The sequence below is a fragment of the Scardinius erythrophthalmus genome, assembly GCF_964197995.2.
Source record: "Scardinius erythrophthalmus genome assembly, chromosome: 9".
Lineage (NCBI taxonomy): Eukaryota > Metazoa > Chordata > Actinopteri > Cypriniformes > Leuciscidae > Scardinius > Scardinius erythrophthalmus.
The window spans coordinates 4,524,256-4,541,975 of record NC_138229.1 but is presented as its reverse complement, the minus strand read 5'-3'; the positions used below and the strand labels follow the sequence as shown (position 1 = coordinate 4,541,975).

The following is a 17,720-nucleotide window of genomic DNA, read 5'->3' as shown; positions in this document are numbered from 1 at the left end:
GATGATAAAAGAAACCTAACTAATATGATTTCCATATTTGAAACACTTATAGCAAGTTATATTATATTATAATTATATGAAGACATTCACTCCTGTTGAAAAGTTTGGGCCTTTAAAATTTTTTCATGTTTTTGAAAGGAGTCTCTTATGTTAATTTATAAAAATGCAATAAAACAGTCATATTGTGAAATATCATTGCAATTTAAAATAAGTGTTTTCTATGTGAATATATGTTAAAATGTAATTTATTCCTGTGACGCAAAGCTGTATTTTCAGCATCATTACTCCAGTCTTCAGTGTCACATGATCCTTCAGAAATCATTCTAATATGCTGATTTGCTGCTCAAGAAACATTTATGATTATTTTCAATGTTGAAAACAGTCATATTTTTAGATACTTTTTTTTCAGGATTCTTTGATGAATGGAAAGTTATAAAAAAATGAATTTATTTGAAATAGGAATCTTTTGTAACATTATATATGACATTACTGTAACTATCATCAATTTAATGCATCCTTGTTGAATAAAGGTAAAAATAATATTTACAAAAATCAACTGACCCCGGACTTAATTACAGCATAGTAGGAATGTTGAAGGACAGAATGTTAAAGATACACTTGGACTGAATTTGTCCTTGTGGCAAATGTAAACAGCTAAATAATGCATCACATTTTAATGGATGAGATGAGAAAAATATGCTGCTTTTGTGGACGAGTCAATAAGATCTGATAAACAGCTGAACAGATGAATGATGCAACTTTGCTGAAATGATTACAGAATGTTGTGCATTTCAAGTCTCGAGGCTATTTCATGTAAAGATGACCTTTAAAGGGGTGGTTGATGCACTTTTCTAACTTTAGTTAGTGTGTAATGTTGCTGTTTGAGCATAAACAACATCTGCAAAGTTACGACGCTCAAAGCTCAAAGCAAAGGGAGATATTTGCTTTTACAGAAATCGCTTTTTAAGGACTACAACAAACGGCTGGTAGAGACTACACTACATTCCTCCCGGGTTAGTGACATCACCAACCCTAGAATTTACATAAACCCCGCCCCCTGAACACGATTTATAGATTATCATGACAGAATATGCTAATCAATGACTAGAAGATAACTACACATATGCTACATAAAATTCATCAACTAACCATTCAGAAATGTCCTGTTGCTTCTACATGTTGTCACTTCTTCTTGAGTTTCTCCATCTTTCTGACTTCAGTTTGAACATAAAAGGCTAAATAGTGTTTGAAATTTTCAGTGCATGTCTGTGTGAGATAAAAGGACACGAGCTCTTGAAGCTCCGCCCCCTGTGCCGGGAGCAGCAGCTCATTTGCATTTAAAGGAACAGACACATAAACGGTGTGTTTTTGCTCACCCTCAAAAAGAGACAACTTTAACATGCTATATAAAAATATCTGTGAGGTATTTTGAGCTAAAACTTCACATACACACTCTGGGGACATCAAAGACGTATTATCTTGTAAAAAGGGCATTATACCACCCCTTTAAACAAAACTATATTACCTCCATAATCAATGCATGTCAACCCTGCATGTCTTTCTGCCCAACTTGCAGTCTCACATTGTCAGCATGCAGACAGTCCCTGAAGAGGCTCCTTCTGCTGAAGAGGTTATTCATTTTTCATTTTAACCAGCTTTGTTTTGTTTTGCTATTTGCAAACTGAATTGGAAAGGGCTTTTTGTCAGAGTGACTCCTGGTGAAGCAAAAGAAGAGTGTTTCACTGTGAGATAAGGCAACACTTATGGCTCACGGCATCATGCCACAACGGAAGCGCTGTGCATGGTTTCCTAATTGGTTTGAGGTATTTTGAGTTTTTCTATATCTGAGGGCAAATGGCTGTGACTGTATCTGAGCCAAGGATCATGGGATATGCCAGGAAGGCGTCTGATGTGATTTGCAGAAGCCTGTGCTGTTGTCATATTTTCAGACTGTCGAATCGGCTCATTAGTGCTGTGCTTTGACTCAAAGTCTGCGTTTCATGTGTTCAAAAGTGAATGTTTTAACACATCTTTTGTGAAACTCTGCTCCCGACACACTGTAACATCATCAATACAGATGGCACTTGACTCATGCAAATTAGGGGTTTTGGTACTGATATAAATATTAATTAAACTTAATTTGGAGTACTTCTTTATTGCACAATGCACATTTCTTAATATTAAGCCTAAAATGAACTGACATGAGCCGGGAGGCCGGGAATGATCGGAAAATGATCCAAGAGCTGTCTAAGTGTTGAACAGCAGGTGGTCTGAAGCTGAGCTTGCAACATGGCACATCAGGTGTCTGCCAACTGAGAACACCTGCCTTCAAATAAAGCTAATTCTGCAGTGGCATTTTCTGGTAGAGTATAAAATTCTGCAGAAGAGATGTATAAGATGGTGTTTTATCCTTAAAGTCTGCATGAAACGGAAGTTGTGATAGTCTTTTCTTCCCTTTTGTGACATATATCAGCAGTGGCGGATTTAGCAAATTGGGGGCCCAAGGCGAAGGTATGTATGGGCCCCCCATCCGATCTTTAAAGGTGCAATGTGTCATATTTCTGAGGATCTATTGACAGAAATGCAATATAAGATCCATAACTATGTTTTCAGTGGTGTATAAAGACCTTACTTAATGAACCGTTATGTTCTTATTACCTTAGAATGAGTCATTTATATCTACATAACCGCGGGAACCCCCTTCTATGAAGAACGACTTATTGTGACGTCTAAAAATCACACACTGCACCTTTAAAAGAGAGCGAAATCTTTTTTTTACAGACTGAATGGTGAATAGGCAGGTAAAGGTTGGAGAGGAGAAATAAAACTTCCCCTTTAAACCTTGCATACACTTATTCACTCCTAAACAGAAACGTTACAATGTTTACATGGTACAATTTCTGGTAAGCTCTGTTTTTTTTTTTTTTTTTTTTTTTTTTGCTTGACAAATTTCACCATTTCGATTCAATTCTTGTGATTTGATTCAATATTGACTCATTTGGATACATATTAGGTACACAAGATAGGCGTTAATTTTTCTCAAGAAAAAAAAACTCACATAATGCTGTGAACATACAGAGAGCCATATCAGCTGGTATTATTTAAGGTTAAAAATAACTAAAATTAAACAATGCTTTTTTATTATAATTAAATTATAAGTAAACAATATACTAAATAAATAATATAGTAGGCCTACACATAGGCCCTATTTAGCTAAATACTCTTTATATCTTATTTTTCTAGTCAACTAACATGCTATAGCCTATATTATGGTAACTAAATGGCTTTCCTGAGGAACGTTAGGCTAAATGTTATGTGACGATTGTTCTCCAGCTGTTTTACCTCTTTCCGCGGTTGAAAAACACTGATTGGTCGATATTATGAATAAGGAATACATTTTGGTAAGTTATTACCGAAGATGATCAGTTCACGTGCCTCTAGGGATCGGTCACGTCACATTACAAGCTCCAAACGGTATTTATTATTTCGGAATTGACAGAATCTGAGACCTGAGATTTTTCATATCATAAGTAATTTAAACTGCTCTGTTTTGTCTGTCGGTCTCCATGTCCTCTTTGCTTCACGATCTTTCTGTGCGTTGGACGTTTGTTGTTCCTAGCCATAAAAAAGTTTGTCATCTTTGGCAGCTTTCCCAAATAGCCTACTTACAGTATCTGAGTCTTTTTTTTCTTTTATTTGAGACGCTTGGGTAACTTCGAAACTTTTAATTTTCACGTTTAGACTCATCTTGCTCTGTTTGTGTATTTCCTGTATCGTTGTTGTCATTGTCAGCGGGCATCACAAAAAAGTTTGTTACCTTATTCTGCAATTTTTCCTCCTTTTTTCAGCACCGCTTGTGTAGCTTCGCTTCATTTTTACTCTACTCTGTACACTCTGTCAATCACTTCTTTTTCTCTGTCAGTTTTTTGTCGCAATACACCCTTGTCACTTTCGCAGATGCGTGAGATAATGGAATAGTCCAATGTAGTGAGGTGGGGGGCCCCCTCCTTTCTGCGACTAATGATTTGATGCCATTTTTCGCAAATGGAGATTTAGAAATATATAATTTGCGAAAAAAAAAAAAAAAAAAAAAAAAACTTAAGCATAAATTAATGGGGCATTTTGGGGGCCCCTAGGTAGCTTGGGGCCCAAGGCAATTGCCGACCTTTGCCTAAAGGTAAAGTCCGCCCCTGTATATCAGTGAAACGCCTTTTTGAACAAGAAAAAAATTTAGGCTTTGGTTGTAGTTTGCTATTGGTCGATCTCATGTGATTGACAGGTTGCCCCGCCCTCGTGCCAGGAAACACATCATCAGAGAAGAGGGAGGGGAAGTTATTTTGATTACAAGGCACACAAATTGAAAAAAAAAAAGAATGTGCACAGATACGTCATCATTTATAATAAATAATGCAATATCCCATAAAAAATAGGAATTGAGAGAATAACAAATAACAAAAGCCAGATGGATTATATTAGATACTCACATTTTGAAGTGATTTTAAAAAATATCTATGGATAATCAAGTATACCTAAATTGCTTAAAGGGATACTTCACCTCTGGGAAGATGAATGTGTATTTAAAATAGGTCATTTAAGTAGAAGAAATGTGGAGAAATTTTTTAATTTGGAGCTTTCTAGACTGAGAAAAGCCAGAAAATGTATTTTTGGCTTATGTGGATGAAAGACAACAACTCCCAGAATGCACTTGCTTCGCTGCCTTAGGAGGCCACGCCTACCGTTTAGAGAGCACAGTTGAAAACAACAAGGCTAGCCTAAGTAAGTGATGAGTTTGCCAGGGATTTAGAGACCCAAAATGTCCGGGATTCGGCTTTTGCGTTCTACAGTCGCCATTCATCATGTTTACTGTGGCGAGCAGGACGAGGCCGAGGGGCGCGGGAGAACGGCGCGAGGCCGGTGGCTTCATTACTGAGACGCGCCGGGTCTCGCATCTCTCACGGAGGAGCGGGAATTTTCTTAGCAATGTTAAAACGCACATCAACCGATCACTTGTTTAGCGTTCATGTAAACACTACAGTCAGATTCACCGATCGGAATTAATTCGGTTAGATTGAAACGAGAGGTGTGCATGTAAACAATGAATGGCGACCGCAGAACGCAAAAGCCGAATCCCGGACATTTTTAAGTCTCGCCCGCCGGACAAGTCCGGGAAAAGGAGGATGGTAACCCCTACTTACTCAACTTTCTCCTATTATTCAGCTTTCTCCACAGAACAAGAGCCTGCTAGCTTAGCTTCCAAAGAAAGACGGCTGACACTGTGTACATTCTGTGAGTGAGATCCCACCCTCTATGGGCGGGCTGAAAACATGCGGAACAGCTCCTCCTACTGGCTGTAGTCTTTAGCCTCTGGCCAGAAAATCCTCCGATGACGCAAAATGACGATTTTTGCGTCATCGGAGGATTTTTTCCAGACAAAAAATACATAAATCTCTCCTCTCAGGGGGATATGAGGGGGGAAAGCATGGTAATTCGAAAATACTACACGTTTTCTACTAATACAAAGCTTAATGCTAAATCCTGAAGTAACCCTTTAAGTCCAGTGTTCATCTTGAAATATTATTAACAATATAAAAGTAATTTTTACGTTTAGATTTGACAGCATGAAGACCATTACCTGAACGGGGGCATTTTTACATTTATACTAAAAGGCTTTTGCTTGCTATGAAAAAGTATAAACTATCAATCAGACAACAGAAGGTATGGACAGTTGGAGACTGTGTGCAACAAGCTATATCAGTTTTGATAATGTTGACCATTTAGCGGCCTTAGAAATTAATATCAAATATGAGGGTTAAAGGCTGCTTATTGGATCAATAGAGTAGGGGTTGCATTGGCACACATTTATTTTTGTTGTAAGCAAATATCACTTAATTTTGAGTTTTAATTTTAAGATTAATTAATAAGATAAATTAAAGGAACACGCCACCGTTTTTTGAAATAGGGGTTATTCACCATCTCCCCTACACTTAGATTGGTGGGCAAATGCATTTTTGTCTCAGTGCATGCATTGTCTTAGTCTGGCAGCGTCGCCGCTAGCTTAGCTTAGCATAATGAATAGAATTCTTTGTTGCCAGATAGCATGTTGGGAGTAAAAGTGATAAAAAATGTTTTTTTTTTTTTTAAAAACACAAATTACTTCTTGTGGCCTGCGTATTCACAACGAGTACAAATAGCAATGCAGATACTGACTTGGGACTATACTGTACTATACTATACTACTAAGTAGCAGTGCTTCGCCTGTGCCTCACCCCAATATAGTCCCAAGCGCTGCCAAAGTTTGACAAAAATGCGTTTGCCCACCTATCTAAATGTAGGGGAGACAGTGAATAACCCCTATTTCAAAAAACGGTGGAGTGTTCCTTTAATGAGGGAGGGGAGGGGTGGCATCAACAAACATGATTTAACATCTTAATTGAGTTTGCTTCTCAAGTAAATGTGTCTAGATTTTAAGAATGTTCAGATATTTGTCCTGGGAAACACAAAAGTACTTTTTTTTTTTTTTTTTTTTTGCAGTGCCTTTTGGGCAATCAGCGGCCAGATCAAACCAACAACCTTCTGGTGACCTGAGCACCCTTAAACATTTCTAAAAAAAAAGTTGTTCTTCAGTCTGTTATGAACTAATTTGATTCCTGCAACAGCCAGTTCTACATACAAAGATCAATCTGTGGACAGCCACTTCAATGATTCAGCTGTTGTGATGCCTGGAAAAAGAACAAATTTAGACATTCTGAAGTGGATGAACTAGAGGACGCTTCTTCTAAGACAGCATGTCCCACTTTTCAATGTCCTGTAGGGATTTTGTCAGAGCTATTGTTGACTAAAGGCTTTGTGCTGCTGAAAGTATCTCTGCAGTCTTTTAAGGGTTCATGTGGTGAACGCACTGGGGTTTTGAGCGTTCTTTGGATTGTCAGCGTTCTCGGTCTATCTTTGATCACGAGAGAAGAATCTGCTGACTTTCCTGGAGCTATCGTCCTATAGTGCGATCAGAACACGTCCTGAAACATGCTTTCCCCGTGCCTCTGTTGTTTCATTTGGGGTTTCTGCATGAACAGGCAATGACACAAGAGGGTTAGAAAGGCCTTAAATCTTTCTCTCAGAAGCTGGATCACTAGAGGACTGTCAGAACAGACTTGATGGCACCTCTGGGACATGTTAATAGTCTCAGCGGCAGCAAGATGGATGGTTGACTTCTACTGTCCTCACTCATCAGCCTGACGGTCATCATCCAACTCCAATACCCTCAGTTTAATGCAGCACTTTCAAAGGCTCGTCTTGAGAATTCTATGGCTTGTTGCTATTTTCGGCATTGCTCCATTCTGTGAGATAACAGGTTTGCAAATAAATGCCTTTCTAAGGGAGCGACGTATTTAAAATGAAACCCCACAAATGACTGACTTGTGTGTAAAAGCATCTATTAAATGCTTAGATGTAAATGCACTGAATAGGCAGTAAGTGCGCGACACAAATTAGTTGGTTCCAATGAAGTTTAAGCTAACAACTCAATATTAATACATAGCATGCACATTTTGACTAAAGAAGTCAATTTTAGTTAGATTAAATAGCTTAAACAATTATTTATCAATAGTCTCTGGTATTGAATGAAATATATTATTTTCATTTGCCTGTATCACATGGCAGCAACTCAATGCATTTAGGCATGTAGACATGGTCAAGACGATCTGCTGGAGTTCAGACTGAACATCAGAATGAGGAAGAAAGATGATTTAAGTGACTTTGAATGTGGCCTGGTTGTTGGTGCCAGACAGGTATCAGAGTATTTCAGAAACTGCTGATCTACTGGGATTTTCATGCACAATCATCTCTAGGGTTTACAGAGAATGGTCAGAAAAATAAAAAATATCCAGTGAGCGTCAGTTCTGTGAGTGAAAATGCCTTGTTGATCACTGAACACACAACACATCCAACCTTGAAGCAGAAGAGCTCTAGCAGCAGAAGACACACACCGGTGTCACTCCTGTCAGCTGAGAACAGCAAACTGAGGCTAAAATTAAACAAAATTAGACAATAGAGGATTGGAAAAACATTTTTCTTGATTTCTGCTGCAACATTCAGATGGTAGAGTCAGAATTAGGTGTAAACAACATGAAAGATCATGGATTCATATTGCCTTATGTCAGCGGTTCAGGCTGCTGGTTGTGTAATGATAGGTTGGATATTTTCTTGGCACACTTTAGGGTTTTACCAATTGAACATCGTTTAAATGCCACAGCCTACCTGAGTAATGTTGGTGCATGACCATCCCTTTATGACCACAGTGGACCATCTTCTGATGGCTACTTCCAGCAGGATAACACCATGTCACAAAGCTCATCTGAAACTGGTTTCTTGATCATGACAGTGCGTTCACTAAACTCAGACGGCCTCCACAATCACCAGATCTCAATCTAATTGAGCAGATTTGAGATGTGGAGGAACCGGAGATTTGCATCATGGATGTGCAGCCGACAAATCTGCAGAAACTGTGTGATGCGGTCATGTCAATATGGAGCAAAATCTCTGAATAATTTCCAGCACCTTGTTGGATATCTGCCATCAAGAATTAAGGCAGTTCTGAAGGCAAAAGGGAGTCCAACTCGGTACTAGCAAGGTGTACCTAATAAAGTGGCCCGTGAGTGTGTGTGTGTGTGTGTGTGTGTGTGTGTGTGTGTGTGTGTAATAACTCAAAACACTAGTCTGCTGATAGTTTCAGCATCTTATTTTTCTCTTCTTCATGAAAAAAGTACAAAAACAATGAACTTACACAGCACGTCTCTGAAGACAGAAACAAAATAATCAAAAAATGTCATCCGTGTAAACTAGTAAATGTTATGAAGCATTACATGTTACAAAACAAATACAAATAGCTCAGGCAAACACCTGTTCTCTCAAAACACACACACACGTACAAATGTGTTTAGCAGACCTATTTAAGGTTGAATTTCACAAAGCTTGTCTGGGTCATATTTCACCTACAAATAAAACAAAACATTAAAAAGTATGTTGCATAAAGACAAAGCCTATTTTTAGGACCAATAACAAGTTATGTTTTTTGCATTGTGGCATTACAATTAAGTGTATCCCCCATTTGACAAATATATCATTCTAATTGTTCAAATACTTACATATACATATAGTTCTATTTGTTGTACAATCATACATTGTATTATAAGAATCTAATAAAAATAATTGAGATTATGAAAATAATAGAATGAAAAGTAAGGCTACACTTAAAAGTAAGGCTATTTTTTATTTATTTTTATATTGGAGTGAACTATAAAAGACATGTAAGTGAACCTTATTTTTTACAAACCTGATTTATTTGAGATTAGAAAAGATCACATTATTTTACAGTACAAAACCATGATTCACCAAAACCTCTATCCAGAATAACTGCAGAGATCAGCTGGAGAATAAAATCATACCCACTAACTAGCTGTAAAAGTACACACTCATGGCCCTATGACATCACTTCCTTCTGCTCAGTGTGTAAGACATCTGACAGGTTTGAGTTTCGGCTTTCCTCATGACGATGTAAACACAGGGCATTTGGTGACCGCACTTCCTGAGATTTGTCATTCAGTTTTTGTCTGATTGTGATCGTTCTCTAAGAAGAGGGTTGTTCAATGTCCGTCTGCGCTTTGATTGGTCGAGAGTCACTTAACGCAGTTTCCTTTCCCCCTTCTTTTGTCTCTTCTTCTACTTTAACATCTTTCTTGCAGTTTATCTCTCCACCCTGCTCTTTCTTCTTTCGTTTCTTTGGGACAGCGTCTTTATTTTCCTCGATCTTCAGCTCGATCTTCACTTCCTTTTTCCAGGCTCCGAAGGGGAGGACGTCCAGGTCTCCACCTGAGCTTTCACACAGCGTCGGCCCCGCCCAATCAGGAACCTCCAATCCCAGCAGCTTCATCAACTGACCCATGACCTCATCCACGTAGCCATGGATACACAGGTGGGCGTGCTTGTCCTGCAAAAAACAAGTAGCACTGTTAAGTACAAACAACCCAAGAGATTTTAAAGGAATAGTTCACTAAACATTAATGAACATATATAATGATGAATCATGTTATAAATAAAAAGGCGCCATAAACAAATTGTCAATATGACTTGTGATCTTCAGCATCCGGTCTCTCCAGCGCTGGAAAGCTTTCCTTAAAGGTCCCATGACATGAAATTTTCACTTTCTGAGGTTTTTTATCATTAATATGAGTTCCCCTAGCCTGTATATGGTCCCCAAGTTTCTAGAAATTTTAATCGGTGTAAATCGAGCTTTTGCTATCTTTCTCTGCCTTTGAGAAAATGGAGGCTCATACGCGCTGATCTTGAATCTCCTCCTTGTGACGTCATAAGGAGGAATGTTACCTCCCCTGTCTCTGCTTTGCCCGCCCAGAGAATATTTTCCGCCCATGAGAAAATGAGCTAGGAAGTAGGAACGCGCGCACGCGATTTTAGTTTGTCCACGAGAGATATAATGGCTTTTGAGCGAGCGAAGCATAACAATTGCTCAATAATTGGATGTACAAATGAACACCGAAGGGTTAATACCGAGCTGGGCTTGCTGAACGTCTGAAACTAAAGTCTGGATCAGTACCAACTCTCTTTGGCTCAGCTAACGTTACACAACTCGGACAAGTAAGTCAACTAATGATACAAATTGTTGCTTTACTGTTTATGGTTACCTAGCTTGTTACACGTAGAATGTGGCTTTAACATTAGCTATGCAGTTACTTGCGCTAATGTAAAGGTAGATAGCATCAAGTATGTGTGTGAATACACACACTGTAACGCGAGTGTTGTACACTTCTTTGTTATTTGGATAACCGTTTTCCTGTTGGTTATACGGCGTGCGCGATATCCGCATTTCAAGATCGCAGAGCTTGATGTAATTGTAATAATAATAAAAGATAAATACAGACGTTACAGATCTCTCGTGAAAAGGCAACAGTAGGTTAGCGTTAGCTACATGATAATAACTAAACCATCCGAATAAAGTACCGTATCCAGACATAATATTTTAAACTAACCATTCGGAAACGTCCTGCTGGAGCCGCTGAGTTGCAACTTCTCCATCTGGATCAGATTCTGGGTCAAACTGAAATGCTTGAACGACTGCGTGTCTCCGTGCCATTGCAATATATCCAATGTAAACATGCATGGTCTACCGTTGCCGCAGATGGTCAAGGCCACACCCACCCTCCACCTTACGCCGCCTTTCTCCTCCTCATTAACATTTAAAGCTACAGACACCGAAACGGCCCGTCTGAAGGAAGCTCATTCTGGGACTGGCTTATAGTGGCTATAATTCTGCACCGAGACTGAATTTTTGGAAAGAGATTTCAGATACAGTACTAGGGACCACTAAGGCCTATATTAAAGCCTACAAAAAGTAGCATGTCATGGGACCTTTAAATTAACGAGGGGCTTAGGCCATGCAGATATCTCTCTCTCTCTACAGCCTTTCTTCAAATCTCCCTTTTGCTCACTCTCTCTCCTCCCCAATCGTGAGTGTACACACCCCCTACTGTTGATTGGCTCACTCTCTCTCCTCCCTAATCATGAGTGGACACACCCCATACTGTTGATTGGCTCAATCATGAGTGGACACACCCCCTACTGTTGATTGGCTCACTCTCCTCTCCCATCATGTGTCCACGCCCCCTACTGTTGATTGGCTCACTCTCTCTCCTCCCCAATCATGAGTGGACACACCCCCTACTGTTGATTAGCTCACTCTCTCTCCTCTCCCATCATGTGTCCATTCCCCCTACTGTTGATTGTCTCACTCTCTCTCCTCTCCCATCATGTGTCCACGCCCCCTACTGCTGATTGGCTCTCTCTCTCTCCTCCCAAATCATGAGTGGACACACCCCCTACTGTTGTCCATGCCCCGTGCTGCTAATTGGCTCACTCTGTCCTCCCCGTCATGAATAGACACGCCCCCTTACTGCTGATTGGCTAAAAGTTTGTTGTGTTGCTCAGTCCAATCCAGTCCAATCCAACAGTTTCTCAGAAATCGCTTACTGCACCTTTAAGAGTTTAATTCACGGAATAAACGGAACTATTTTTAATCAATCTGAAAAATCACATACATTATGTTTAAAAGTTTGGGGGTCACTAAGATTTTTTTTAAAGAAATTAATACTTTTATTCAGCGAGGATGCATTAAATTAATCAAAAGTGACAGCAAAGACTTTAATAACGTTACAAAAGATTTCTGTTTCAAATAAATGCTGTTATTTTTAACTTTCTATTCATCAAAGAATTCTTGAAACAATGTATCATGATTCCACAAAAAATGTTTCTTGAGCAGCAAATCATCATATTAGAATGATTTCTGAAGGATCATGTGACACTGAAGACAGGAATAAATGACATTTTAAAATATATTCAATTAGAAAGCAGCTATTTCAAATAGTAATAATATTTCACAATATTACCGTTTTTACTGTATTTTTTGATCAAATAAGTGTAGTCTTGGTGAACATAAGACTTCAGAAAACATTTAATAAATCTCAACACCCCCAAACTTTTGAACGGTAGTGTATGTGCTCCTTGAATGCATTTTTTTTTTTTTGCATTCTCTGGAAGTCTGTGTGAAATACTATTTACGTTGAATAAATGAACACTTTAATCAAACACAGCACAGCCAGATTACCGACATTAAAAAATTGCCCAAGAAATGTCAAATTCTATTCCTTTATATGTTAAGAAGCTATAATACCATAAACTCCCCCTCCCTAAAATCTGACATGTGGAATAACACGTCATATACGTGTCAGGCTTTGAATTTCAAACAAGATTTATAAAAAATTAATCCAATTTGGGAACTGAGATGTTGACGAATTGAGCGCTATGAAGTACTTCGGCAAAAATAACCTTCAGATAATGAAACATGACTCAAACATGGGCCGATAACAGCACGTCTTAAAATTAATAGGATTAATTCATTAAAAAGACATTCCAGCCACATGATGACATCAGAAAGGAAATGACAGACTGACGATACAAGCTTAAGAGAAAATCCATCTGTCAATTTGGCGAAGCTGCAAAGCTTCTTAATCGAAGTTGTTTTAATAAAGAGAATGAATGGTCAGAAAGGGTTTAGCGCAGCTGTGCTTCTGAAGGACAGTAATCCGAGCGTGTGTGATGCTGTGTGCTCAGAGCTCACTCAGATCTTAAACTACTGTGTGTTTGTGTCAGCATGTGTGCTTTTGTGTGGGCGAGGACTAAGATATAGACTGTTAAAAACCTTCTGAGCTGCTCTGCTGTCTGCATTGTCATAATACTAACTGAAATTGATTCTTATACGCTACCGTTCAAGTTTAGGATTGATAAGATTGTTTTTGGAAGAGGTCTATTCTGCTCACTCACTGCATATACAAGATCAAAAATACAGTAAAAACAGCGATATTGTGAGATATTATTACAATTTAAAATAAGCATTTTCTATGAGACTATATGGCTTGTAATTGTAAGTAAATAAACTTAAAACGTAATTTATTCCTGTGATCAAAGCTGAATTTTCATCATCATTCCTCCAGTCTTCAGTGTCACATGATCCTTCAGAAATCATTCAAATATGATGATTTGCTGCTCAGGAAACATTTCTGATTATTATCAATGGTGAAAACGGTTTTGCTGCTTCATGTTTTTGTGGAAACAATGATGCATGTTTTTCAGGATTATTTGATGAAAAGAAATCTTTAGAAACATTATAAATGTCTTTACTGTCACATTTGAGCAATTTAATGCATCCTTACTGAATAAATGTAGTAATTTCTTTAAAAATCTTACTGACCTCAAACCTTTGAACAGTAATGCAAGTAACTATTAAACACTGTCATACAAACAATGCTCCTCAAGAGAGATTTGAAAAGGCATCATATGCTACAAACATTATTTGTCAAAACTATGTGCATTTCGAGTGAGACGTACATGTTTTGTAGGCTGAAGGTTGACTATAACCAGCTTTCCTCCCGTGCGTTTGGTTAGAAGAGGAAGATCTCCGCTAGGTTTAATTTGAAGAGATGTACCCAACGTCAAGGCCAGGTCAGCTCGCCTGTGAAGAGACACAATATCAGCTGCTGGGGTCTGTTGTTCTTTCCTCAGAAATGGTGAGTATGTTCATTCACATTAGTCTCAGAGAAACAGGCCATCGGAGTCACGACACACACACAAATGTCACGCTTCTGGAGGTGTGACTGTCCTTTTAATGTCTTTTCCTGCTTCATTAAGACCAATAAAAGCCTTTATTCTTCTTAACCTTCATGCGGACATTATGTAAGCAATAAGATACGAGAGGCTGTGCTGTATTGTGAATAAGTCACGGCTGAAGGGCGTTGTTAGCTTCAATGAACAATATCAATGAGAACATCTGTTTGTTAGCGGTGTTGTGTAGTGATACATACTGTTGGGTGAAGCGGCCATTGCTGTGTTTTATCGTGAATAAAACAGCTATTGGCCAATCAGAATCAAGGACTGGAACTAAGAGTTTTATAGACCGCAAATAAACTAGACTATCTGTCACAAACAGTCTGTTGTTTCTATATAGTTTCTTCTTTGATTTCATTCATCATCATTTCTTAATTAAATTGTTTTATCATTAATATTTAAAACCTGTAAAGAATATGTCTCAGTCATATTTCAACTCCAAGGCAAAAGAAACAAATAATACATTATATTTCACATAAAGAAAGAATAAAGATGTTTTGGACTGTTGTCATGACAATACTGTAATGGGCAAAACAAATCCCATTCTCATTTTTGTAAAAAATAAAATAATAAATTGTACTGCCTTTCAGTGTCTAATATTATTTGATTATAGCTTTTATTAATATTTAAATTAGCTTTTTTTTCAGTTTTTTAATAATGCTAATTATATTTTTTGTAATTTTAAGATGTGGCTTTGTCATTTTTTGTCTTTAATTTATTTTTAGTTCCGTTTTAATAATTGTAGTACTTGAAACAAAAAATAAAAAATGTTTTAGTAATTTAGTTATCTAATATTTATATTTCAGTTTAATTTCAATGAATGAAAATCATTTGACAGTTTTAGTTAAAAATGACCTGCCTTTAACCTGCTGTTTTGAATAATAATAATACAAATTACAGTATTTAAATGCAGTGTATATAAACACAGTAAAACATATTACTTTAAATGAAACATTATGGTTATGAGAATTAGATGAGGACATGTGCTAATAAAAGAAAAATCACAATGCAAAAAAAAAAAATGATAAATTTAAAGTATATAAAAAGGATATTGTAAACTAAAAGTATGTATATATATATATATATATATATATATATATATATATATATATATATATATATATATATATATATATATATATATATATATGCTGCATTTTTATGAAATCTGTATAAGGCTGAAATAATATATATGAATACAGAAAACTCTGAAACAAGTGAAATGGGTCATACTGGTTGACTAGTCAGTTGTTGAATGGCTAGTGGACCATTTTGCCTGTTTCACAAGTCTTTACAAGAACTGTAACATGAGCAAGAACATTGTACCTGTAATCACTGCTGAAATCTCTTTATCTGAACATCATTAACTTTATAATGTACAAGCTTCAACAGAAACAGTACAATACTTACATTCAATCAAATATTCATAAAGAGCTGATTATCCTGCACACAAGATAATGAATACTGGTTCACTAAAAGCTCCATTAGTTCTCCATTAACTACTGTCACTTAGACAAAGAATCACTTTCTATGCATGACTAAAAGAAAGAGATTGGCTGAAAAACCAGACCAAATAATCACAATAAAGATAAGAAATCCAGATATCTTTCTTCTAAAGAAACCACAAGTGACCTCAGACCATGAGAGAGAAAATAAGAGTGAAAGCAGTGAGAACGAGAATTACAAATCCCCTTTGTCTGAACAGGAGCTGGCAGGAGTTTGATTGGTTTTCTCAGGTTGGGAGGACACTCATCGGCACCGTCCTGATTTCACCTGAACACACCATCAATCCCAGAATACTGTGCGTCCACTGTGAAACCTACATGCTTAGACATGCTTCTACCTAAAACACATTTGAAGGACATGTCTACATATGTGTGGTCACATTTCAAATACATTTTGCTGGCAAAAAGTGATCACACATTACTCACTTTCAAACCAAGCAGCTTTTTGTCGGTCAATGCAGTGAATCCGCATGATTAACTGCAAAATCTGCATGGGGAAATCATTCGCCCTCAAGCGAAATTCAAGATTTCGTGGATTCCAATTCAAATGCATGGATGTTTTTGCCCGCAAAAAATCCCAGAACAATGGTAAATGTGACCGCACCTTAAGACTGTCTCTACCTGACCTCCAATAGCAAACATCAGCGGTCAACTAACTAGATTACAAAAATTACACCATGTTTCATAAGCATAATATTAAAGCTGCATCACATTATGAAATATAAAAACAAACCAATCGAACAATAAAGAGAAAATACATGATCAAATTTGACTAGAAACTAGACTTTAGAGTATTGTTTACCTATGTTCTAGTAATGCTGTCAGTTAAACGCGTTATTAACGGCGTTAGCGTAAACCCATTTTAACGGCGTAAATTTTTTTATTGCAAGATTAACGTTCTTTTTGGCCTAGCAAACTTTGCCGTTTTTCTCACATGCTGTTGCAACAACTAATAATGTTAGTAAAACTACAACACCACACCGGATCTAGCTAGACCAGACACAAAACAACAGGCACGGCGCACACTTGTTTGGGTTTGCGAGCCGGCCAAATAGTAGGCTAACGTTACGTTTTGAGTGGATGGCGAGCGCGAGACGCCGAAATGGATGCCAATAAGATTCTGAATGGAAAGTTTACTTTTAAAAAGTTGCCAAATGGTTCCATTGACAAGACCAAAGTGATCTGTGTGTTTTGTCGTTGTGAACTGAGCGATAATCGTAGCACGTCCAGTCTGAAACACCACTTGATGGCCAAGCACACAAGCGATTATTTGCTCCAAGTGAGAATGTTAGTGTGAAATTGAACACTACAGTATATGCCAATGTTGTTTTCAATAAAAAATAATTTGCACAAAACAAGCCGATCCACCTTTCCATGTTGATAAGAGCATTAAAATGAGAAAAAAAAAATAATGGGACGAAAAGAAATCAAGGGACATTTAGAATAGATAAAAATGTGCGATTAATTGTGAGTTAACTATGACATTAATGCGATTAATCGCGATTAAATATTTTAATCGTTTGACAGCACTACTAAATAGTGAACTAAAAGTTCACTAATTGCAAGTATGAGCAATAGTATGCACTACTTACAGAAGCAAGCAGCATTAATAACACACATTCCAATGTCTATTTGTGAAGGATCGCATTCTTAAATCATGTAATATCGAGTGATCTTGTAAACTAGGAAATAAAGTTATATATTATGCAGATTTGTAGTACTACGCCTTAAAGCAAACTCTTGACAGCTTAAACAAATGAACATACGTATTACATTCAATTACATACAACTCAGATTGTAACTACTGTGAATTACAAAATAGAAATGGAAAAAGCATATTCAAGATCACATTTATTTCCATCAAACTCCAGTGGATTTTACAAGCATGTGGAAACCCAGAGGACAGTCGCGGGTCAGATGTGCAGCAGGTGTTGTGGGATGTTTTGTATGCGTGTGTGTCTGTGTGTCTAGACTGCAGTGTGTTCACCG

The 17,720-nt window shown here is 37.5% G+C and overlaps 1 protein-coding gene across 2 annotated transcripts in view; it reads right to left on the bottom strand.

Annotated features, from left to right (window-relative positions):
- Positions 1 to 8,717: 8,717 nt before the first annotated feature.
- The window catches only part of sirt6 (sirtuin 6), a 39,283-nt gene continuing 30,280 nt past the window's right edge, over positions 8,718 to 17,720 (bottom strand). For both annotated transcript variants that reach the window (XM_081375440.1, XM_081375439.1), the window contains exons 7-8: positions 13,951 to 14,074; positions 8,718 to 9,982 (exon numbers count right to left, since the gene is read on the bottom strand). In XM_081375440.1, the coding sequence (XP_081231566.1) occupies positions 9,623 to 9,982; positions 13,951 to 14,074 (484 nt within the window). In that variant the 3' untranslated portion in view covers positions 8,718 to 9,622. The remainder of the gene's footprint in view (positions 9,983 to 13,950; positions 14,075 to 17,720) is intronic.